The following is a 24,817-nucleotide window of genomic DNA, read 5'->3' on the forward strand; positions in this document are numbered from 1 at the left end:
ACTGGATGGCCCTTGTGTTCTCTTCCAACTCTATGATTCTATGATTCTATGAGCAGCAAAGGGCAAGCACAATCCATATTCCTTTTATAGGTAAAGGTAAAGGACCCCTGGACGGTTAACTCCAGTCAAAGGCGACTATGGGGTTGCGGTGCTCATTTCACTTTCAGGCCAAGGGAGCTGGCATTTGTCCTCAGGCAGCTTTCCGGGTCATGTGGCCAGCAGGACTAAACTACTCCTGGCGCAACGGAACACTGTGACGGAAACCAGAGTGCACAGAAACGCTGTTTACCTTCCCGCCACAGCGGTACCTATTTATCTACTTGCACTGGCATGCTTTCGAACTGCTAGGTAGGCAGGAGCTGGGACAGAGCAACAGCAGCTCACCCCGTTGTTCAGATTTGAACCGCCAACCTTCTGATCAGCAAACCCAAGAGGCTCAGTGATTTAGACCACAGCGCCACCTGCATTTCTTTTATAACATATGGCAGATGTTTATTGAATACATAAATTGTTCAGACTGTGGCAGGAATCCACCCAGCACTTGTGGATTCTCTTAGACTAGGCATCCCCAAACTGCAGCCCTCCAGATGTTTTGGCCTACAACTCCCATGATCCCTAGCTAACAGGACCAATGGTCAGGGAAGATGGGAAATGTAGTCCAAAACATCTGGAGGCCCGAAGTTTGGGGATGCCTGTGACTTAGACCAATCCAATGAAACTTTAACACATGGCATGGTAAAAGTCTGTAATTTTATCAGCACAAGTTATTTGTTGTTTACTGTTGTAACAATTTTTTTCTCAAAATTTATCTTCTGTACCATGAAAATAAATAAAAGCAGTATTATTATTATTATTTAAAAGGGAAGGTTATAGGGTTTGTTATTCTGACTGGTGTGTAATTGGAATTCAGAGTTAAAAGTAAATTACCAAATAATCAATTCTAGCATGCAAGGGGCCAACAAAATAATATAATTTGGCATCTGAACAATTGGCATTATTAATTGTATTATAATTTGGTATTGTGACAATGAGGCTTTTATTGGGTTGTTGTAATTGAAAACTAATAAAATTATTACACAAAAATAAATAAATAAATATAAAAGGAAGGAAGAAACAGCTATGGGCAAGACAGAGGCATAGTAGCTGTCCTTCCCTGCTTCCTTAGTGGCTAAGGAAGTAGGTGGCAGAAATGAAGAGGGGAAGCAGCAGTGGCGGCAGCAGTTGCTAATCATGACAGTGATGACGTAGATCAGGCTTCCTCAACCTCAGCCCTCCAGATGTTTTTGGCCTACAACTCCCATGATCCCTAGCTAGCAGGACCAGTGGTCAGGGATGATGGGAAATGTAGTCTCAAAACATCCGGAGGGCCGAGGTTGAGGAAACCTGACGTAGATAGACAGAGGGTGGGGGCCACTCCAACATTTGGAGGAGGCACTGCAACCAGTGATGCACTGGGAAAAAATGCAGCTCTGTGCACTGCCAGCTATGTCTTGTGCTCAACAACCATCTCTGGGTGACAGAGGGCCGTGTAGTGGTTAAGAGCGGTAGACTCGTAATCTGGTAAACCGGGTTCGTGTCTCCGCTCCTCCACATGCAGCTGCTGGGTGACCTTGGGCTAGTCACACTTCTCTGAAGTCTCTCAGCCCCACTCACCTCACAGAGTGTTTGTTGTGGGGGAGGAAGGGAAAGGAGAATGTTAGCCGCTTTGAGACTCCTTCGGGTAGTGATAAAGTGGGATATCAAATCCAAACTCCTACTCCTCCTCTTCTTCTTCTTCTTCTTCTTCTTCTTCTTCTTCTTCTTCTTCTTCTTCTTCTTCTTCTTCTTCTTCTTCTTCTTCTGCCACTGACCAGAGAACCAAGAACCCCAGGCATCTTCTTTGCATCTCATCACCTGTACACATAAGAGACTCACCTGGAGAGGTAGGCCCCCATGAGGCCCGGCATCATAGGTGCTGCTCCTCTGGGTCCTGGAAGGGCTTCTGTGCTGGGGAGACCTGGGGCTGGAGTCCTGGCATGCGCTGAGTGAGGTTGCACCGGCCAACGCTGCTACAGCGGCCTGCTGCCGTCGGCGGAGAGCCTCCACTTGGGCCATGTGTTGAGCCTGCCCCAGAGAGAAAGAGCAGGGGTTAGGGTTGCCACCCTTCTTTTTCCAGCAGGGCTCCTGCGCTTTTAACAGCAGGGCCCCAAGTGGCAGTTAAAGGTGCGGGAACCCTGACGGAAAAGAGAGAGTGGCCAGTTTTAAAAGGCACATCCTATGATCCCAGGGAGAAAAAGCAAAAGGAAGGAAGGAAGGACCATTGTGGGTGCACTTAGATGTCACAGAAATGAGGTTAAGAAGACTGTTTGTTAGTCTGCTGAGCATGTCACTTGTGAATGCTGTACATGGGGAAACAGAAAGCAGGACAAGGTGCTGGGTCAGAACTGGAAGCACAGTTTGTCAAACGTAGGAATGCATGGCCCTTTTATGGCATCACTTCTATAAGATGGCTCATTCCTTATCCAGACCCTTGAACGATGCCATCTTCCCCCATGTATGACTCCTGAGTCCTGCCTTTACTTACCAGAAGCAACTCCTGCTGGTTACGGAAAGCTTGCTGCGCCAACAGCAAGGCCTCATTTGTTGCTGCTGCGGGGAATAGAAACAAGGCCAGTTATTGTGTGGTATACAGACGCAGTTAATAAGGACTTTTCACAAAGGTAGGATGACGGGTGCTGTGGTCAGGGAGAGATATACAGTAGCTCAGGGCAAGAGCATCTGTTTGACATGCAGAAGGTTGTAGGTTCAATCCCAGCTAATATCTGTATCAAATTTGACTTGATTTTATAAATGTGTGATTAAAGTTGTTTTTGTATCTATAAAGCGGTTTTTAAATGTCTTGCATATGTAAATGTTTCTGCTTTTTCTTTTATATCCAATTGTTCTATATAAGTTTTTATTGCATTGTACATTGCTTTGGGAAGCCTAATGGGAAGTGATTCATAAACGAAACGAATCATTGTCATCTTGATGTTCCTTGGATGTTTCAAAGGTGTCCTAGGACAGAGAGCACCCCTCCCTAGGATTGGCGTAGCCAACATGCGCCTCTTCCAGATCTTGTTGGACTACAACTCCCAGCCCCCTGTCCATTGGCAATGCCAACTGGGAGCAACAATCCAACAGCTTCTGGAGGATTCTGGGAGGCACCAGATCGGCTGCCCCTGCTCTAGGAAGATCAGGCTTTGAAGAAATCGCCAAAGGAGGCTCTCTCTCGATTTTTCTCCATGGGAACAATTCCACATCCATTGTTTCACAGCTGACCTCACTTTGGTTGTTCACCGTTTGGCCATGGAAAGCAGCCCTGCCCACACTCACCGGCTGTTTGGGGTTCCTCAGCTGGTACACCGTCTCCATTGCTCTGGCCTCCATTCCCCGCACCGATCTGGCCTCCTCCCTTCATCCTGTGGGAGACGGCAGACGGCCTCTCCAGTTCCTGGGCCAGGACGGAACAAATAATAATAATAATAATAACAATAACAACAACAACAACAAATTTTTATTTATACCCCGCCCTCCCCAGTCAAAACCGGGCTCAGGGCGGCTAACACCATTAAAATTACAATAAAACATAAAAAGCAATTAATTAAAATACAGATTAAAATACAATATTAAAATTTAAAATGCAGCCTCATTTTAAGTACAGTAGTCCATAAATCCAAACCACGAGGGAGGAAAAACACAGGGGTCAGACTAAGTCCAGCCCAAAGGCCAGGCGGAACAGCTCTGACTTGCAGGCTCTGCGGAACGATGACAAATCCCGCAGGGCCCTGGTCTCCTGTGAAAGAGCGTTCCACCAAGTTGGGGCCAATACTGAAAAGGCTCTGGCCCTAGTAGAGGCCAATCCAGCCACCTTATGGCTCGGGATCTCCAGAATATTGTTGTTTGTGGACCTTAAGGGAGAGGCGGTCCCGTAGGTACGAGGGTCCCAAGCCGCATAGGGCTTTAAAGGTCAAAACCAGCACCTTAATACCCAGCTCTACCTCTCTTTCAAATCAGAACCAGTGAAGGCAGTGAAGGTCCTGTTTGAGTGCCTGGAGGCGGTTGGAGGATGGATGGTGGCTAACAGATTGAGGTTGAATCCTGACAAGACAGAAGTACTGTTCGTGGGGGACAGGAGGCGGGCAGGTGTGGAGGATTCCCTGGTTCTGAACAGGGTAACTGTGCCCCTCAAAGACCAGGTGCGCAGCCTGGGAGTCATTTTGGACTCACAGCTGTCCATGGAGGCGCAGGTCAATTCTGTGTCCAGGGCAGCTGTCTATCAGCTCCATCTGGTACGCAGGCTGAGACCCTACCTGCCTGCAGACTGTCTAGCAAGAGTGGTGCATGCTCTAGTTATCTCCCGCTTGGACTACTGCAATGCGCTCTATGTGGGGCTACCCTTGAAGGTGACTCGGAAACTACAACTAATCCAGAATGCGGCAGCTAGACTGGTGACTGGGAACGGCCGCCGAGACCACATAACACCGGTCTTGAAAGATCTACATTGGCTCCCAGTACGTTTCCGAGCACAGTTCAAAGTGTTGGTGCTGACCTTTAAAGCCCTAAATGGCCTCGGTCCAGTATACCTGAAGGAGCGTCTCCACCTCCATCATTCTGCCCGGACACTGAGGTCCAGCACCGCGGGCCTTCTGGCAGTTCCCTCGTTGCGAGAGGCCAAGTTGCAGGGAACTAGGCAGAGGGCCTTCTCGGTGGTGGCGCCTGCCCTGTGGAACGCCCTCCCAACAGATGACAAAGAGGAAAACAACTACCAGACTTTTAGAAGACATCTGAAGGCAGCCCTGTTCAGGGAGGCTTTTAATGTTTAATAGATTATTGTGTTTTAATTTTCTGTTGGAAGCAGATGGGCGGGGTATAAATAATAAATTATTATTATTATTATTATTACATAAACCTGATCCTGTACTCCACCGGGAGCCAGTGCAGCTGGTAAAGCACTGGATGAATGTGATCCCATGGCCAGGACCCCGTAAGGAGTCTCACCCCGCATAGAGCGAGTTACAATAATCAAGCCTGGAGGTGACCATTGCATGGATCACTGTGGCCAGATCAGGGCGAGAGAGCGTTGGCACTTGGTGGGGTGGTGGTGGTGCAAATGAAATAAGGCCTAAATTCTAACAAACTCCAAGGCCTGAACGGGAACCAGTCTTCCCACCTAGGTATTTTCATACTGCCTTGTTGCAAATGTTGTCACCTGCATCATGCCAACATTTGGTGCCGTGGTGTGTTGGGGGGGGGGTTGTCTTGCTTCCGGGGTAACTGTTCCCTCCCTTGCTATTGATCCTGGAAATTGCTGTCCTTTTTGCTGCCACGTTTGACAGAGAATCCAGGCAACACTGCTGCCTGGCACACCTCGGAATTTTGTGCATTCACCTCCTGCTTCATTTTTCTTTTCTTTCTTTAAAATCTGAGGTTCAGAACAATCTGTTTTACCACTTGGGAGAGAGACACCTTTTTTTGGCCGCTAACACCAGAAGAAATATCGCTTCCATCATTCTGAGAATTAGGTGGCCTTTGAGAAACAGGACACTGGGCCTGACTGTGTAGCACCCACTTTGCGTCTGGGGATTAGGGAGGGGACGGACGGTGCTTTCCTTACCCCATTCCCATAGGACAGGACAGGGTCAAAAAGGCTGTCCAGGTAATGATCCAACCCCTTCTGGCTTCTGGGCTCGCTGAACGTGTCCGAATCTGCTTCCGGGTTCAGAAAGACAAATAAAAAGGGAATTAGCCAAAAAGCAGTCCCCATAATGTGATGATTCCCGTGGGATCCCTCAGCCCAAAAATCAGGGTTGCCAGGGTGATTAATCGGAAATGGAGGGTGAGCCTCCTACAAGCTGGGTAGAAGAGTTGGCAAGCCCTGGTTTCTAATGCGTTTGAAACTTTGCACCTGCCACTATGGTCTGTGGCTTTGATGGAACACTGACTGCACGAAGGAAGGTACACTATTCAAGCTGATCATTTTGATGTGGAAAGGCAGAGCTTTTTAACACCTGCAGCAACGAAGGAACATAACTACCAAACACCTGCCCCACACAGATCGTGGTGGAATTATCCTGGGTTAACCAATCTTTTACATAACTGATACAGTGGTACCTCTAGTTACGAACTTAATTCGTTCTGGAGGTCCATTCTTAACCTGAAACTGTTCTTAACTAGAAGCATGCTTCTGCTAATGGGGCCTCTTGCTGCCATTGCGCCACCAGCACACGATTTCCGTTCTCATCCTGGGGCAAAGTTCTCAACTCGAGGTAACTCTTCCAGGTTAGCAGAGTTTGTAACCTGAAGCGTTTGTAACCTGAGGCGTTTGTAACTCGAGGTACCACTGTACTTTCATAATGGAAGCAAAGGGCTCATGGCTAACTGAGTTTGCCTCACAGTTGGGTTTGAGTGTTATTTCTTTATTGCTCTTGTTGTGTTTATTTGTGTATGAATCCAATAAAACAAATTATCATGGGGCAAGGACGGTGGACGGTGGACGAAGAGGGACTTTCAACAGACGCTGCTTCTGCTACCCAGACACCGTTACGATCATCAGTTGAATGTCATGGCTTGCAAAGAGGAAGCACAAACAGTTTGAACCATGCAGGCAAAGGAAAATGTTCCACCTGTCAGCTGGGGGCAGCCATTCCATCAGGCTGCCTCAGTGGGAGAGATGGGACTCTGAAGGCTCACCTTTGCCAAAAGTCCAGGTCCTGCCCCTGCACTGAGCTAGCTGGCCATTATAACAGCAACTGTTTAAGAATTGGTGCCTACGTTTAATTCCCAATCTACCCTCTCTGTCACTTTTACCCTTGTTACAGGTAGGTAGCCGTGTTGGTTTGACGCAGTAAAAAAAAAAAATGTTTGTCATAGGTATATGCTTTCGTGTGCATGCACACGAAAGCTCATACCTATGACAAACTTAGTTGGTCTCTAAGGAAGGATTTTTTGGCTACTGGAAGGATTTTTTAAATTTTGTTTTACCCTTGTGTTATTGTGCTTTTATTTTCTTTTTTAGATTGCAAGTCTGCAGGGCAGGGACTGCCTGGTTTTAATTGACTGCATGGAAGTCACTCTGGTAGTCCTTTCAGCTGAAGAGCAGGGTGCAAATGCCCTCAAATAATTTAATAAAAATGGGTCACCTGACATCATTGTGACATCAGGTGGCTGGCAGGGGTGGTGGTGACATTTTTCTATGAGCGATGTTATGATCTTCTGTCACACACACACACACACACACACACACACACACACACACACACACACACCAACAAGCTCAGGGCTTGTCCATACATTCACTCGTCCTCCCAGTTCGCTCCAGGAAAACTTACTCTTTACTGCTGAATCGGAGCAAATGTCAATCAAGTTTTCTGTGATTGACGTTTGCTCTGATTCAGTGCTAAAGAGCGAGTTTTCACAACGAAAGCAGCAGGGCAAATGTAAAAGCGCTTGGATCCATGCCTGGAAAGCACAGAACAAGCAGGAAACCTGCTTTCTAGGCGCGAGACACCAGTGAAGGGTGGACGAACCCTTGGTCCTTACCGTGACTGCAATATCCTTCTGAGTCTGGCAGGTTGGTGGGGGCCACTGTAGGGGCCTTCATAAGTGGCGGAGGAGGAACCTTCTCACCAGAATCCAAACTGTGTCTGAATACTCTAAGGATAAAAAGGGAAGGAGAGCAATGGGAGGAGGAGGAGGAGGAGGGAGGGCAGACAACACCATGTTTCAAATCGGGGGTGGCACTAAGAAGAGTGAGCGAGCAGAGGGGAAAATGTCAAGGTAAAATAAAACTCCAGCTGGAAATCTGCAGAGGGGATTCAGCACATGCAGAGTTTCATGCTTGCACACTGTTCTTTTAAAGTCTAAAACAGGGGTGGGTAACCTCCAGTCTGTGGCCTGCATGTGATCCTTCACACCTCTCTAACCAGCCCGGGGGGGGGGGGAATCTCCTTAAGCCCACCGCCATCAGGAGCCCTGCTTTGTGCCCTTAAGTGCTTTTTGCATGGCATGAGCATGTCTCCTGAACTAGGATAATGCCTCTTGCTCGTCTGGGTGGAGAGGTGTGTGTTGAAACCTCTGTTTTTCTGCATGCTGAAATGTACAAAGGCAAGAGTCACAGCTGTTGCTCCGCCCGTTTTTCCCTTTCTGGCTCCACCCACCACCCTGGAAGGTTGTCCACAAGGGAATGGCTGCCTTGTTTGTTGTTTTGCCTGTCGTGGCCCCTCCCTTTCATTACTTGGCAAGAGATTATTGCCCTCCCTGGGCAAGTCATGAACCCTTGTCAGGGAGGGCTGTGAGAGGACACTCTGCAGAGAACTATGTGGGTGCTGTGCTCTTTGGGATTCCTTTCCTTCCTATTTTGTGTTGTGTTCCAAAATGAGCTTGTGAGCGGCATGGGGGGGGGGGTTAACCCCTGCTGCTAAGGGGGTGCCTGGGGGGCTGAAAATAGCGGGAATGTTACTGGCTGGGCCACTGATTTAAAAAGAGCCCCATACAGTCATACCTCGGTTTAAGTACGCCTCGGTTTGAGTATTTTCAGTTTAAGTGCTCCACGGACCGTCTGGAACGGATTAATCCACTTTCCATTACTTTCAATGGGAAAGTTCGCTTCAGGTTAAGTACGCTTCAGGTTAAGTACAGACTTCCGGAACCAATTGTGTTTGTAAACCGAGATACCACTGTATTTTAAAGGGTTCTTAGTTTTTCTGACATGTTTAAAATAGTTTTGTTGTTGCTGAACAGCCTTTATTACTAGTACACCCCCCTTTTTTTGCTAATATTGTTTATATTTTTGGAAGTGGGCATATTGAAATATTTCCTAAGACTGGGTTAGGCAAATGGGAAGATTCTGACCATCCTCAGATCTGACTGGTATTCATATATTTGTTGGATTCATCAAAACCAAAAGCTGCATCCTTTATGGGAGCCACTAGGATAACACCAGGGCAGTTTCACATCTGTATAGAATCAGGACTGTAGAGTTGGAAGGGACCGCGAGGATCATCTTCTAGTCCACCCCCCCCCTGCAATGCAGGAATCTTTTGCCCAACGTGGGACTCGAACCCACAGCCTTGAGATTAAGAGTCTCATGCTCTACCAATTTAGCTATCCCTCGAGGCAAAACAGAAAGCAAGCTTGTGTCAGAAGTGGGATCCTTGATCTCTGGGCATCCCAAGCACTTCAGGACCTGTCCTTCCAACAACCTTCTGCAACCCGTGTCCACTATATTATGCTCTTGAAACTGCACTGAACTGTTCAGAGAAAGAGCTAGCAAATCTCCTCTGCTACTTACGCTTTGCCGCCAATATTTCTCTCCAGCCCTTCTGAGGCAACAATGAAGTAGGACTTCTGCTTTGGGAAGCCACGGATGAGTTCCAGGTCGGACACCAGGTCTAAGACGTAGTCGTGTCCGGCCAGCTCAGCCCACTGGGTGCCGTCCTTCATGGCGACTGACCAGCCTCGCCATCCCTCTGCAAGGCCCCTGTGAAGAAGGATCAGTCCTGAGCTGCCCTGGGTGCTTAAGATCCAGGAAGGAGAAGGGCACTGGGGATCAGCAGAGAGCAAAATCCCTAAAGGCAACTTCAACTGAATGCCCAGTTGTCAGGAGCAGTTCATTCCCAGAACTGGAATCAGACGAGACCTCCGCAGGGGGGGACCCCGTTAGAGGACAGGGGTGGGGGTGGGGAGAGGGAATTCCTGAGATTATAATCCATGGCAATACCCTACCTAGTGAACCTTCAGATCAGGGGATCTAATGTGCCTCACCCTGGAATTACCGGTATTTATCAACTTTTTTTTTAAAAAAAATGTTTTATTTTAGATTTTTCACCTTTAACAAAATTACATCTTACAATATAATCACAAGGTAAATTCCTGACCACCCCCACCCCCATGACTTCCCCCCAGCTTTCCTTTCTGGTTTATTCATCAACTTTTGACTCTCCACATTCTATAGGTCGTCGTACCATTGGCACAGTATATACAGCTCCTGCCATTGGAAGGCGCAATAGCCACAAATTCAGTTATCTGGACACAAAGAACTATGCCCCAAACCTTGCTACACAAACAGCCGAGTCAGGTATCCGAACAGCCAGAGTTTGCCCTCTTCCTTACTTCCTTGTTTGTACTTTATTGGTTGGCAGCAGCCATTTTTGGTCAGAAACCATGTCAGGAAGGAGGGAGATCAGGCAAATCACGGAGCAGGAGGATTCGGACAAATCAGCTTTCCCTTTCTCTCTCTTTTGTTGGTTGGCTTCAGCCATTTCAGGGGGGGGAAACCAAGCAGGGAGCAGGGAGAGAGACTGGACAAATCATGGATTCAAAATGTTCCCTTAGGGAATAATGGAAATCGAAAGGTCGTTATGCGAACGCTCGCCTAAGGAGCGATTTAAAAGGAACTCATTGTGTCCAGAAAGTGGGACCTGTGTGTACTCATTTAGCAGCACAAGGCATCCTCTGTCCTAGTCCTGTGCAGAAGGAGGAACTGATGCCATAATAATGGGCAGGATCAGGGCCCTAGGAAGGCTGGAGCAGCCAGGCACAGCCCTCCAACTTTCATTGGAATTGCTCCTAGTCTAGCTGCCTTCTAGACAGCTCCTTTCCTGCTTCGTACCCTTTGGCTTCTGATTCTGCTAGACGGTTCCCCTGGAATGGGGACCATAGCTGCCAAGTTATCCCTTTTTTTAAGGGATTTTCCCTTATGCTGAATAGGCTTCCTCGTGAGAAAAAGGAAAACTTGGCAGCTATGATGGGGACACCAACAAGCAGACCCCGCCCTCCCCAGCAGATTTTCATTTCCTTCTACCTGTATTTCAGTACATTTTCAGCAAGGTTTTCTCCGGTGGTCCAGGAATGGATAGGGCAAGAGAAGTGATCTCCTGGCGTGGTAAAAACAAAAAGCTATTTAATGCAAGTGGTTTTCATTTTTAAAAATAAGCATCAATTTAAACTATCTAGTAAGTCGGTAGGGCCAAACGGCAAGGGAAAAAACACTTTTTGAAAGCTGGATCGCTCCTATCCTCAGGACAAGATGATCCTTGGATAGCACTGCGGTAGTATGCTTTTTATTTCATTTTCAAAAGAAGATCCCTTTCAGAGGAATCACTGTATGGACATGGGTTCGAAGCCAATCTGTCCTCTGATCATTTCCAGAGTGCTTTTTCTTTTCTGATGGGAAATGGGTTTTTTTAAATCAGAAAAAGAAAAGCACTCTGCGCATGATCAGAGGTTGCTGGCTTAAAGTGGCAGAATTTTTGAAATCTGTCACAGGTCTGTGATCCAGTGTTCACACCAAAGGATCAATGTGTTCCTCTACATACCTCTGCTCTCCCGTCTCCCAGTTAACCAGAGAGAGAAAGAAGCAAATAAGGGGAAACAATAAAGGGGCGCCATCTTCTCTGGTTGCTCATATTTGAGCAACGGCTCAGGGCCGCAATACCTCAAGGACCGCTTCTTCCCATATGAACCTACCCAGAACCCTGAGATCATCTTCTGAGGCCCTCCTTCGTGAGCCTCCTCCTCGAGAGGTCTGGAGCGTGGCAACACGAGAATGGGGCCTTCTCTACAGTGGCTCCCCGTCTGTGGAATGTTATCCCCAGGGAAGTTCGCCTGGCGCCTTCATTATACACCTTTAGGCGCCAGACAAAAACATTCCTTTTCAACCAGGCCTTTGGTTGATCCGATTTACGTACATCCTATGCCCTTTTAAAATATGGTTTTCTTTGGGGGGGGGCTATTTGGTTGTTGTTTTATTTTTGTTGGGTGTGGTTTTGTATCTTGATTTCATTCTGTGAACTGCCCTGAAACCCCTGGCTATAGGGCGGTATATAAATTCTAATTAATAATAATAATAATAATAGGGGAAGGAGTGTAGGTTGGTGGTAGTGCATCTTGCATGAAGAATCTCCCAGGTCCAGTCTCCAACATCTCCAGGTGGGGCTGCAAATGTCCCATTTGAAACCTTGGAGAGCCGCTGCCAATCAGTATAGACAATATTGAGCTAGATGAATCTAGGGCCTGACTCATGGGAGATTCTGTCTATTTTGAATTCTTTATTTTAAGCCCTCCTGAAAATTCACCAGAATTTTACTACAAATTTCTCCCAGTGTAGAGATGTTCACAATACAATGTTCCCAAATATAATATAATGCATCTTTGTATTTATATATTTATTGCTAATATATGTGTTTTTATGCACATATGCATTTTCGTAAACATTACCTGGCTGGGGACCTGCATTGCAATATCCAGGGAAGTGTGAGTTTCAAAGGATAGGACAGGGATCGGCAACATCCGGCCCATGGGCTGGATGTGGCCCACAAAGGCCGTTTATCCGGCCCACAGGCCGCCCGTGAACCGAGTCGCCTGCTCGGTGAGTCCACCGCGCGCTGCGCTAAACCGGTGCAGTGCAGCACGGGGACTCGCCGAGCGGCACCGGAAATCACGTCTGTGCATGCCCAGGTACCGAAAATCACTTCTGTGCAGGCGCGATTTCTGGCGTCTGCGCAGCCACAGAAGCGATTTCCAGCACTGCGGGCATGTGTAGACGCCATTTCTAGCATTGCACTGTGCCTGTCCGGCCCACGGACAATGTCCGTGGGAACAATCCAGCCCATGGCCGGATAATCTTGCCAACACCTGGGATAGGACCTCATTACAGTCATACCTCATGTTATGGATGCTTCAGGTTATGTGTTTTCGGGTTGCGGACCGCAGGAAACCCGGAAGCACCGGAACGGGTTACTTCCGGGTTTTGCTGCTCACGCATGCACAGAAGCGCTAAATTCTGTGCATGAGCAGAAGAGCCAAATCGCTCTGGCGCCTGTGCAGATGCGGCACCTCAGAATGCAAACGCTGTGGGTTGCGGACGTGCCTCCGTCACAGATTACGACTGCAACCCGAGGTTCCACTGTACTCCCTCATCGCTCAGCATAAGGGAGCTTCCTAGGTTCCCATTAGGCTGAAAGAGACAATGGGGCTGAGCTCAGTGCCTTAGGCTCACCTCCCTGTCCTCATAATACAAGCCTATTTCTTGCCCTCTGCACCTTGATTCCTGGGCAACCAGGGCTCTCACCATTGAAACAGTAAACATCCAGGGCCATGTTGACTCTGTCCCGGCTGGCTGCCCACTCCAGCAGGGTGGGTGGGTAGGCCCGGGTGCCTTCAGCACCGTCCTGGGCCTGAGCCATGGCTTGCATGAGCTTGTGCTGGCAGATGGGCTTGTAGCCGTCGAAAGCGTAGTCGGAAACAAACCTGCAGGGGAGGAAAAACAGAGATCCTGGGAGAATAAATAAGCCAAGCGGGGAGCACAGCCTGGTGTTAGGATCCTGCACCTTCAAGCAGATGCCAAAATAACAAAGCCCTAGCCGGCTCCCGACCACACAACTATTCTGCCTAGGGGTGATGGGAGTTGTAGTTCAAAACATCTGGAGGGCACCAGGTTGAAGAAAGATTGTATGGAGACAGTACTGAGCTAGACTGGCCAAGTCTGAACTGAAGCCTAAAATCTATGACAGGTCTGGAGGGTGGCAACATGAGAACGGGGCCTTTTCTGTGGTGGCTCCCCATTTGTGGAACGCTCTCCCCAGAGAGACTCGCCTGGCACCTTCATTACATTTCCTTAAGCGCCAGGCAAAATCTTTCCTCTATAACCAGGCCTTTGGGCCTTTAACTATCTGCGGTGGTTGGGATGTTTTTAATGGTTTTCTTTCCCCTCTTGATTTTAATGTATCTATGTGGGGGAGGGGGTTGTTTGTTTGTTTGAATAATAGAATCACAGAAATGTAGTCAGAAAGGGACCCTGAGTGTCATCTAGTCCAACCCCTGCAGTGCCGGAATCTCAACGAGATAATACACGACAGATGGCCATCGAACCGCTACTTAAAACCCTCCAAGGAAGGAGAGTTCAAGCGACTAACAGATTCAATCAATCATAATAACTATTAAAAAATCAATCAATCAGAAGCCTGCTCCACAGTAACATGGAGCAGGGCTTTCAGTGTGGCTCCCCTGATCTGTGGAACATAATCCCAGTTGAGATATGTTGGGAGCCCACTAGAAGCTAGTACCTTCTAGGAACAATTGAATATATTTTTATTCCGACAAGCTTTTCTAGCTGAATGACAAGTTCATACCCTCCAACATGTCTTTGGTGAAAAACAACAAGCAGGACCTGAGTGAAAGATTCCTAGCAACTGGTATTCAGGGGCATAATGTAAGGTTACCAGATTTTTTTTCAATGAATCTGGGGACACTTTTCAACTTCAATGGATTCTGTATGGGGACTGATTTGTAAATCCGGGGACTCTCCCTGGGAAACGGGGACGTCTGGTAACCTTAGCATAATGCCTTCAACCCTGGAGGCAGACCAGAGCCAATGCGGCTAGTAGCCCCCTTCTCTTCCTCTCCCTGCTCTTCCCAGCCAGGGCCACTCACTTCAACAAGTATTTATCCAGGCTGTGGGAAGGTGCAAAAGCACTGAAGGCGGAGGCCAACAGGAGCCAGCCACGTTCCTCGTTGTTGACGTTGGTGTTGCGCCACACTTGGTTGGCGATCTGGGCCAGGATCTCGTCTCGCAGGCTTGGGATCGACAGCCCCTTCTGCACAATGTAGTTCCCAAAGAGGACCTCCTGTGTGCCGTTGAGGTGGGGGTCGCCCATGAAGCGGAGAATCTGCCAAGGAGAGAGGACGTGACCAGAAATACACACCCTGCACGCCACAACAGAAAGCCACCCTCTTCCTGCCTCTCCTTGTGAGGTTTATTAAAGGCTGAGATTTTGGGGTAGAGGTGCTGCAATTTTTTTAAAAAAATTATTATAGATTTCTTAGTGTACCAAAACACGTGTGTTGTATCTTTTTTTCAAGTTGTGTTTTCTACAATTCAGTTTCATTTGGTGTGAGGCATTAGTGTTACATACGTTGTTAGGTTAGGAAGAAAAGAGGGGTTACTTGTATGGGTTCTCTTACAATCTGAGCACTTCAGTTTCCTCCAAGAAGAAGTTCAGAATATTATTACTACTGCTATTTATCCCCCCCTTCTTCCTCCCCCATCTTTTTCCTCCTTCTTCTTCTTCTTCTTCTTCTTCTTCTTCTTCTTCTTCTTCTTCTTCTTCTTCTTCTTCTTCTTCTTCTTCTTCTTCTTCTTCTCTCCCACCTCTGATTTTCTCTCCCCCTCCGTTAATTCTTATGTTAACCTCACATCACCCTTTGAAAAAATTAGCTTGACAAGCCTTTCTGATTATCTGCGCTCTTTACAGTACAGTACTCTGATGTATTGTACTATGGTTTATGCATAGCCTAGTGACTTTAATATGTGTAACATTTAATTATGACAGTTGTATCATTTATTTTTCATTGCTTTGGGATAGAAAGGAATTGGGGGAAAGCTCCCAAACTCCAGCTTAAAACTCTGGGGTGGAATCCAGCTGAGATAGTTTCCATTATTACTGCCACTGTGGGCTAGAGGAAACTTAATTCTTCTGTGGAGTGGGGAAAGAGAAAATTATGAAAGCCTTAGTTTATATTTGTTTGTTGTTAATGTTTATTTTTCCTCTTCAAGTGTACTGCTTGTTTTTGTTGTTCAATAAATAAATAATGACTACCATGGGGGATATTCCCCCCCTTGTTACTATGTTATGCATTTTTGTGTTTTTATATTGCCAACTGTCCTGTGATCCTCAGATGAAGGGTGCTATAGGAATTTTAATAGTATTGCTACTGCTGCTACTACTAATATTACTACTACTAATACAGTCATACCTCGGTTTAAGTACGCTTTGGTTTGAGTACTTTCAGTTTAAGTACTCTGCGGACCCGTCTGGAATGGATTAATCCACTTTCAATTATTTTCAATGGGAAAGTTCGCTTCAGGTTAAGTACGGACTTCCAGAACCAATTACACTCATACTTCAGGTTAAGTACGCTTCAGGTTGAGTACTCCGCGGACCCGTCTGGAACGGATTAATCCACTTTCCATTACTTTCAATGGGAAAGTTCGCTTCAGGTTAAGTACACTTCAGGTTAAGTACAGACTTCTGGAACCAATTGCGTACTTAAACCAAGGTACCACTGTACTACTAATACAATAAGCCTGAGGCTCTCATTATTCTTTACTCTGCAGTCTTAAAGCTCTTGCATGCAAGATGGGTCAGAATCGGCTCTCATCTACATGATGTAACAGAAACTACTGAGAAATTCTGCGAGTCTTAGCTAGCTCATTGAACATAGATCCTTGCTCCAGCATCTTTGTACATGTTACTTGGCTGGAGAATTGCATTGCAAAATTCGGAGATGTGCAAATTCAGAGATTTCCAAATGGCTGTTTTTCAGTTTCGCATATTGTTCTGGTGAATTATGTCGCTTCATGTTTGCATGCGAACTGTGTCATATTTCTTCCCTATCCCTCTCCTCCGCTGGTACGACGACACAGACACTCACGCTCTGCATTTGATCAGGAAGGTTCCTCTTCACTTACCAGTTTGAAAAGGGACACCGCTTCTCCTCTCAGGCTCTCGTCTATCATTGTCAGTGAGGATGCCAGAGTCCTTGTGAGCATCCCAAAGAGTGGCTCCTGAGGGACAAGAGAGGAGGTGAATGTGAACTAGGGCTGCACTCTCTGGTCTCTGACACTGGACCAAGGGCCACTGAGAAGCTGCTCCTGCCCTCTCCCAGGAAGAAACTCATGGCAAAGGGAAGGCCAGCTTTGCCCCAGGCGTCAATCAGAGAGGGAGCACTGCAGGGAGTTTGCTTTGCCCCTCTATTCTAGACATGCTACGTAACTAGAAATTAGTACCTGAGTTTGCTCCCCCCACCTCTACCAATTCATTTTCCTTTTATGCCACATCTTTCAGATTGTAAGCCTGAGGGCAGAGATCATCTTCTCAGTGATCGTTGTAAGCTTTTTCAGTTGAAGAGCAGGGGGGAAATGTTTTTAAGTAAGAACAGCTGCCTTGCTTCACTGATTAGCTATGTATTTCGGCAGAGCTGCAAAAGCAGGTCAATGGAAGGACCAGTTTATTCTTTTGACAAGAATGGTGGGGTGTTCAAGCCACCAACTAGAAGAGTTGCCACCTTTTATCTGGGCAAATTACGAACAGTCCAGCCAAAGCCACTGGAAAAGGCAGGCTCAAATTTCCCACACACATTAAAAAAATCCCCTTTGCTCACTTTACAAAACTGCACCAAGGAAACTTCTTTACCCCCAAGTGCTGGCGTGTTGACAGCAACCTACACTCCACTGTATTGGCAGAAGTGGCATTGTTTAATTTGATCTATTCTGGAGTGACAAATCTACCACTGGCGATCGTGTGACCATGATTCAGGAGAAACGCATTGTTGTGCACTGGGACCATTTATTATGAGGACAGACAGGAAGGTCAAAGCGCAATGGCAGAGCAACAGGCTTGCCTGCAGAATTTCCCAATATCATTCTCTGTTGCCTGTGGGTAAAAAGATCTCTGGTATCAGGACTGGGGAATGGCTCTGTGTCAGGACCACACCCTGAAGCAGATGAGACCTCCTTGTAGGAGGAAAACTTTACTGCTGACTCCAGTTACAAAGGCTGAGGATGCTGAAGAGGCCAGAGACCATCTTGGCTGTGATTCCCGGAATATCTGATCTCTGCCTTGCAGGCCTTTTCCACCTGGCCTAGGAGGGCAGGGCCCTGACCGACTCCAGCTACAAAAGCTGAGACTTCTGGCTTGGGGTATTGTTTAATGGGAGGTGGTGGTGGTGGGGTTGCCGTTGTTACTGATATTAATTCTTTGTTTCTTTATTTTTAGATCTTATTATAATTTATGGTTTATGGCATAGCTGCCAAGTTATCCCTTTTTTAAAGGGATTTTCCCTTATGCTGAATAGGCTTCCTCGCGAGAAAAGGGAAAACTTGGCAGCTATGGTTTATGCAGAACTTGATCAGTTTTGTTGTGTCCTTTTTTAGATGTTTCATTTATTGTTTATTACTACTTTTCTAATTATATCAATCTTTTCATGTTGTAAGCTACCTTGAACATGGAAAGGTGGCATGCAAATAAAATGACTATGATGATTTTATTATTAATTAAGGTTATATCCTGTCTTTCTCCAAAGTAGGGATTCAAAGCAGCTTGCAGCATTTAAAAACAACATTATAAAATACAAAGTAATAAAAACAAACCAGTTAAAACCAGTAATTAAAATACATCAGAATGCATCTACAGCCAGCAATTAAAATACAGTTTGCTCTGACAGCAGCCTAGTAATTCTGCACTTTCAATTTTCATCACCTGCACCTTAATTTTCAAAGGCCTGTACTTGGACAGAGGGGGTTTAACAAACCCTGAAACTGCCAACCCAGAAGTCACCTCTTGGGTGGGCTGTCTGCAGAATCAAGAGACTCGTTGGCCCCCAACTGACACCTCAGCTCCAAATCCTCCACTCCCAGGCCCCAGGAACAGAGATAGCAAGGAACCCAAGCTGAACCTCAAACGAGAAGGTCTTGTGCATTTCTAATAGCACAAGGTCTTCCATCTATGAACCCTACTCAGGAGGAGGGTGTTAATTTGGGGATCCAATCAACTTTAGCATTTATCTGACAATTCCCACCCAATGCATCACTGCTTCAAACTTTTTAGCTTTGGGCGACCACAAACGTTGATTAGATCTGGAAATTAGCAGAGGAAACAAGAACCACTCCATTCTCCTGATCAGCTTAGAACCAGCCAGCAGGGTCAACTATTAGAACATTATGTTTGCTGCCTGGCAGTTGCTGAAGCAACTGCTCCTGCTGGCCAGCCCCTTGCCCTGTCCTTCTGACTCCCCTGCTGCTTCAGGCACGCCTTGCCTTGAACATTTGCCTTGCTGGACAGCTCTTCCAGCCACACCACCCAGCATTGGCAGGAACTGGACATTCTGCCGGACTGAGAAAGTTGCTGTCACTTGCCCTAGACATACAAGAAACACCATGCACACACCAAAACCCTTACCTTGAAGTGGGTCTGCACATACTTGCTCATGGGGTAATTGTTGATGTCAAGGGGCAAAGTGAATTGGGGGTCCGCCTGCAGCTTTGGAGGGGGGATGGGAGTGACACAGCCTTCATTGATCTGCTTGTGAACTGCCGGAAACAGAGAGGAAAGAGATGTGCAGAATTCCCACATTGCAAATGAGAGGACTGGCTCTCGTATAGGTAAAGGTAAAGGACCCCTTGACGGTTAGGTCCAGTCAAAGGTAACTACAGTGGTACCTCGGGTTAAGTACCCAATCTGTTCTGGGGTGCCGTTTGCACCCTGAAAAGTACTTAACCCCAGCGGCGCTTTAGCGCATGCACGAAGCGCCGATAGAGCGCTTCTGCGCACGCATGAAGCGCGCAGAACACTTTTGCACATGAGTGCACGACAGAACCTGGAAGTAAACACTTCCGGGTCCGTGGAGTATGCATCCCAAAAGTATGTAACCTGCAATGTACTCAACCCGAGGTATTACTGTATGGGGTTGTGGCGCTCATCTTGCTTTCAGGCTGAGGGAGCTGGCATTTATCCACAGACAGCTTTCCGGGTCATGTGGCCAGCGTGACTAAACCGCTTCTGGTGCAACAGAACACTGTGATGGAAATCAGAGCGCACAGAAACGCTGTTTACCTTCCCGCCTTAGCAGTACCTATTTATCTACTTGCACTGGGGTGCTTTCGAACTGCCAGGTTGAAAGGAGCTGGGGCAGAGCAACAGGAGCTCACCCCGCCATAGGGATTTGATCTGCCGACCTTCTGATCGGCAAGCCCAAGAGGCTCAGTGGTATAGACCACCGCGCCACTCGCGCCCCCTGGCTCTGATATAAAAACCTAAGAAGCAGGGGTATTGTTATAGGGAAATAGGAACTGATTATTAAACCACCCAGGGAATTGTAGATCAGTGAGGAGAAGGGGGAGGTGTCTCTCAACACCCTTAACAAACCACACTTCCCAGAATTCTTTGGGGGAAGCTGTGACTGCTTAAAGTGCTTAGAATGGATGGGGCAGATGGAGCCCTAATATCCATGCAGCCTGATAGACAGGATTTTGCATGGAGTAGAAACCCTGTACGGCTCGCTGTGTGACAGTCTCCCCACATACTCATCTATCACTTGATGCAGGGTTAAGAATTCCTCATCATATATAGGCAGGGTTGGATGGGTTTAAGCCTTCTATTGCAAAGATACCTATATGGTGAGATAGCTTCAACGGATCTCAAGCAAAGGTTCTGGAATATCTCAGAGGAAATTAAAGGCCAGTTGCCCACCTTGCCACCAGTTTGGATTAACTCCCCCTAGAGGAAGGTTCCCAACAATTATTAGCATACCAGCCACGGTGTTTAAGAGTCCAACCAACTCTGCAGGCACTTCCAGGTTTGCAACTCTCATCACTTCCCGTCTGCTCAGTACCTGGTGGGACCCGGAGAAATAGAGAGTCAGACCTCTTTGCTTAGCACAATAATGAGTTTATGGCATTATTCAGACTCATTGGTCAGACCACATCTGGAGTACTGTGTCCAGTTTTGGATGTCACAGTTTAAGAAGGATATGAACAAGCTGGAAGGTGTGCAGAGGAGGGCGACCAAGATGATCAAGGATCTGGGAACCAAGCCTTATGAGGAATGGTTGAGGGAGCTGGGTATGTTTAGTCTGGGAAAGGGGTGGCTGAGAAGAGATATGATAGCCATCTTCAAATATCTAAAGGATTTCACATGGATGATGGAGCAAACTTGTTTTCTTCTGCTCTGGAGGGTGGGACCCAAACCAATGGATTCAAGTTGCAAGAAATGAGATTCCGACTAAACATCAAGAAAAACTTTCTGATGGTAAGAGCTGTTTGACAGTGGAACAGACTCTCTCTGAAAATGGTGCACTCTCCTTGTTTGGAAGTTTTTAAGTGGAAGTTGGATGGCCATCTGTCATGGATGCTTTAGCTGACATTCCTGCATTGCAGGCGGTTGGACTAGTTGGTACCTTCCAACTCTACAATTCTATGGTCATTTTGGGAATATTTGCTGGGGTTGGACTTGATTGCCCTGGGAAGGTATCTGTCACCCATAACTACTCCACGGACTTCAAGGAAGTACCAAGGGTCAGTGCAATCTGGCACATACTGAGCACCCACAACCCACCAGGGGGCCAACCAAGCCCCCTATATCATTGCAGATCCTTGGGAACTGTAGCTCTATGAGAGCTGTTCTCAACAAACTACAAACCCCCAGGATTCTCTAGTGGCAATCATGACTTGCAAGAAACCAGTATAAGCTTCAAGGGCAGCCACCTTTATTGCCCTGCTTTTTTTTAAGGAAAATAAATTAAGGCAAGCCTAAATGTTGATTTTATCGAAATTTTGATCATTTTATAAAGTGTACTTGTTTTTTTTTAAGGACTGTTGACAGATCGTGAAGCTGAGGCTCCAATACTTTGGCCACCTCATGAGAAGAGAAGAATCCTTGGAAAAGACCCTGATGTTGGGAAAGATGGAGGGCACTAGGAGAAGGGGACGACAGAGGACGAGATGGTTGGACAGTGCTCTCGAAGCTACGAACATGAGTTTGACCAAACTGCGGGAGGCAGTGGAAGACAGGAGTGCCTGGTGTGCTATGGTCCATGGGGTCACGAAGAGTCGGACACGACTAAACGACTAAACAACAACAACAACAACAACAACAACATTCTTATACGGTTTACTACTTTATGTAAACTGCATATAGATAGATAGTCAAATAAATAAATAAATAAATAAATAAATAGTGCCTATAAACCCTCGAACTTTACACATAGTGCTGGATCTAGGTTTTGCAGTGGCGGGGGACTTCAGGCAACATGCCCCCAGTGATCTCCCTCCCCTCCCAGTGGGCCTGCCTCCTGCCCACCTGCTGTTGCTATCTCTGTTCAGCTACTCTCCTCCACTGGGCCCAATCCATACACTGTTCATTCCCCACTCTAAAAAAAAATGGTTAGATCTCTGAGCATGGCCAAAGTTAAGCCAAAGCATAACTCAGTCACAAATCTAGGTCTGTTGCACGTATGTGGAATGACTTTCAAGGGTAAAGATGCACAGGCTGCATGAGAACAAGGTAGTTGCTAGGTCTACCTTGGAAAGGAAAGGAAAGGAAAGGAGGAAGTTTCCAAAGTATCTGCTTTCCTGATAGGCAGGAAGGAATTTGGCTTCCAGGAAACCCTTGCCATGATCTGTGCTGTGCTGCTGCTCTGCATTTCCACAGAAGCAAAGGGAAAAGAAGAGAAATTGGCACAGGATCCAGCTGCCTGAGAATTTCAGCTTCCATGTCAAAGAGAGGGAGATGTTTCTAGACCTCATGGATTGTAACACACACTCTCTCTCTCTCCTTCAAAGCATATAAGCAACAATGCCTGATAGAAAGTTGGAAAACAGACTGTGGCTGAATAAGACCTTAACCTGAGATCAGAATGAGCAGGGCTTCAGAGCTCTGTATACTTTCTAGTTTCTTCCTGGGGCCGGACGGAACGGCAATTATTGTATTATGCAAAGTTACTATATTTGCATGGAGAATTCAGTTCTTTTCAAAGTGCCAAGCACACACATTCTTGTGTGTGTTCAGAATCTACTTCAGCGGTGGAACTACTCCAATCCATTCCTGGCATGAGGGCAGTGCCCACCATGTTACCTGTTCAGTTTTTTTCCTCTCCTCCTCAGCTCTCCGACGCTCCTCTTCCTTTCTCTGAAAGCAGAGTGCATTTCCATGGTCAGTGAAGCACTTAGCCCCAATCCAACCCTTTCCTGGGTAAGTGCCTGGGCACAAAACCCACAATCTCATAATGATTTTGACTGGTGACCATTTGCATGTAGATTCAAGTTCACCACTTGAGTCAGACTCTCTTGCCTCACCTAGTCCCTTCATTTTGAAAGCCCGTGAGTGGAATCCACAGCAATTCAGTAAGAATGAAAGAGCCCTTGCTAGATGATGATGATGATGATGATGATGATGATGATGATGATGATGATGATTTATTACTCCCCAGCCACTCTGGGTGGCTTCCAACAGAAGTATTAAAATACAATAATTTATTAAACATTAAAAGCTTCCTTAAACAGGGCTGCCTTCAGATGTCCTCTAAAAGTCTGGTAGTTGTTTTTCTCTTTGACATCTGGTGGGAGGACGTTCCACAGGGCGGGTGAAACTACCGAGAAGGCCCTCTGCCTGGTTCCCTGTAACTTGGCTTCTTGAGGTGAGGGAACCGCCAGAAGGCCCTCGGCACTGGACCTCAGGCCAAAGGCCCATCTATTCCATTCCTCTGCTCCCCTCGTGGCTCGCCCACAGAGGCCCATGAGAAGCCCACACGCAGGACCTGAGCACAGCAATGCTCTCCAGCAAACTAACATTTAGAAGTGTACTGACTATAACAGTAGAGGGAGAACATAGAGATGCTGGGGATTGGACCTCAAGCATCATACACAGCAGATGCTCTGCCACTCAGCCATGACCCTTCCATGCAGTTGTCAAAGTGCCAAGAGATTCTTAGCAGGCTTCCTTGCTACAAATGAGTATTTATCACGCTGCCGCCAAAGGTGTGTCGACCCTCTGTGCCGAAGGTAGGGCTAGCACCCGTTTAAAAACGTCTGCAGGCAGTTGCAATGCCACAAGTGGCCTTTCATGCCTCTGCTCCAAACCCCTGCATCACTCCCACCTGGGAAACCTCACCCTGCCATGACTCACTGCTTCTTCGTCCTCATCCACCTGGAAGCGGACGCTCTTCATGGTGTCTGTTGGGCTGCTGGGCACGGCTGCTGCCTCTGTGCCCGAGCGCTGGGGCATGTGCCAGCTATAACCCTGTTTGCCAGCCAGCTGCTCCAGTTACCGTTGTTTGCTTATGGATACGGCTGAGTCACACGTTAACCCTTTGCATGAAACTGACACTCAGCATCCCCTCTGTAAAGCTAGGGATGGGCGAATGCACCAGTTTTGGTTTTCCATTTTTCCAATCTTAAGATCAGTTTTCCGCATTTCTACATCACTTTGCAAAAAAAAAAAAAATAGTTGCTGCTGCTTTTGAGACTTCATGAAAACCCACCAGCATTTTAGCACAGATTTCTCCGATTTCAACAAATCCCACTGGAAAAACGCTTATGTCCATGCGGAGATGGCAGTATTGAATCAGTAGCTCATGTGCTTCTAGCTTGCATTCTTTACAAAAGATTTGAGGTTATTGCTCCTCTACCATACCAGGTTGCTCAACCATTGCTACTGTGTCTTTTCTTCTAGCAGATCAAGGTAACCAGGTGACAGCAAAAACTGCCACATTTTTCGCAGGGGCAATTTGAATAAGAACTATCTGATTATTGATGTAAACCTCTATTGATGTAAACCTCTAGAATGTATTTTGTATAGTTAAGTATTTACCTCTATCATCAGAACATTTTATTTTATTTTATCGCTATGGCTAACGGCTGATGCCAATGAAGATTCTTCTTATCCTGATTCTCCTAATGTACACATTTTTGCATGAAATTTTGCCCAATAAGCTCATTTTTGCAAAACAAACCCACCTAACGTAAGGCATCTTTGCATGTTACTTTCACTAACGCACACATTTTAAGGCACACTTTACAGAAGCGTGTGCATTTTTGTACACGTTGCTTGGCTGGAGAATTGCACGGCACGTTTTGTTTTGGAAAGGGCAAATTTTGTAAGTCCAAATGCAAACTGAATCTAATCTATTCCCCCATCCCTAGGCAAGGCTCAGTGCCCCATCCATGTCAGTGCCAATGACAGGTTTGCCACCTCCCCCAATTGGTTGTAAGTAATAAGGCAGACTGGCCCCCATTCACCCTAAT

The 24,817-nt window shown here is 46.8% G+C and overlaps 1 protein-coding gene across 1 annotated transcript in view; it reads right to left on the reverse strand.

The window, feature by feature from the left end:
• The window catches only part of MYO15A (myosin XVA), an 84,818-nt gene that overhangs the window by 39,542 nt on the left and 20,459 nt on the right, over positions 1-24,817 (reverse strand). Inside the window, exons 18-30 of the mRNA XM_088657268.1 lie at positions 22,650-22,703; positions 20,328-20,409; positions 18,978-19,108; positions 16,490-16,585; positions 14,452-14,687; positions 13,091-13,269; positions 10,823-10,895; positions 9,311-9,499; positions 7,561-7,673; positions 5,636-5,727; positions 3,355-3,472; positions 2,564-2,628; positions 1,915-2,103 (exon numbers count right to left, since the gene is read on the reverse strand). Of these exons, the coding sequence (XP_088513394.1) occupies positions 1,915-2,103; positions 2,564-2,628; positions 3,355-3,472; positions 5,636-5,727; positions 7,561-7,673; positions 9,311-9,499; positions 10,823-10,895; positions 13,091-13,269; positions 14,452-14,687; positions 16,490-16,585; positions 18,978-19,108; positions 20,328-20,409; positions 22,650-22,703 (1,617 nt within the window). The remainder of the gene's footprint in view (positions 1-1,914; positions 2,104-2,563; positions 2,629-3,354; positions 3,473-5,635; positions 5,728-7,560; positions 7,674-9,310; positions 9,500-10,822; positions 10,896-13,090; positions 13,270-14,451; positions 14,688-16,489; positions 16,586-18,977; positions 19,109-20,327; positions 20,410-22,649; positions 22,704-24,817) is intronic.

This window comes from Zootoca vivipara, chromosome 13 (genome assembly GCF_965207765.1).
Source record: "Zootoca vivipara chromosome 13, rZooViv2.hap1.1, whole genome shotgun sequence".
Classification (NCBI taxonomy): Eukaryota; Metazoa; Chordata; class Lepidosauria; order Squamata; family Lacertidae; genus Zootoca; species Zootoca vivipara.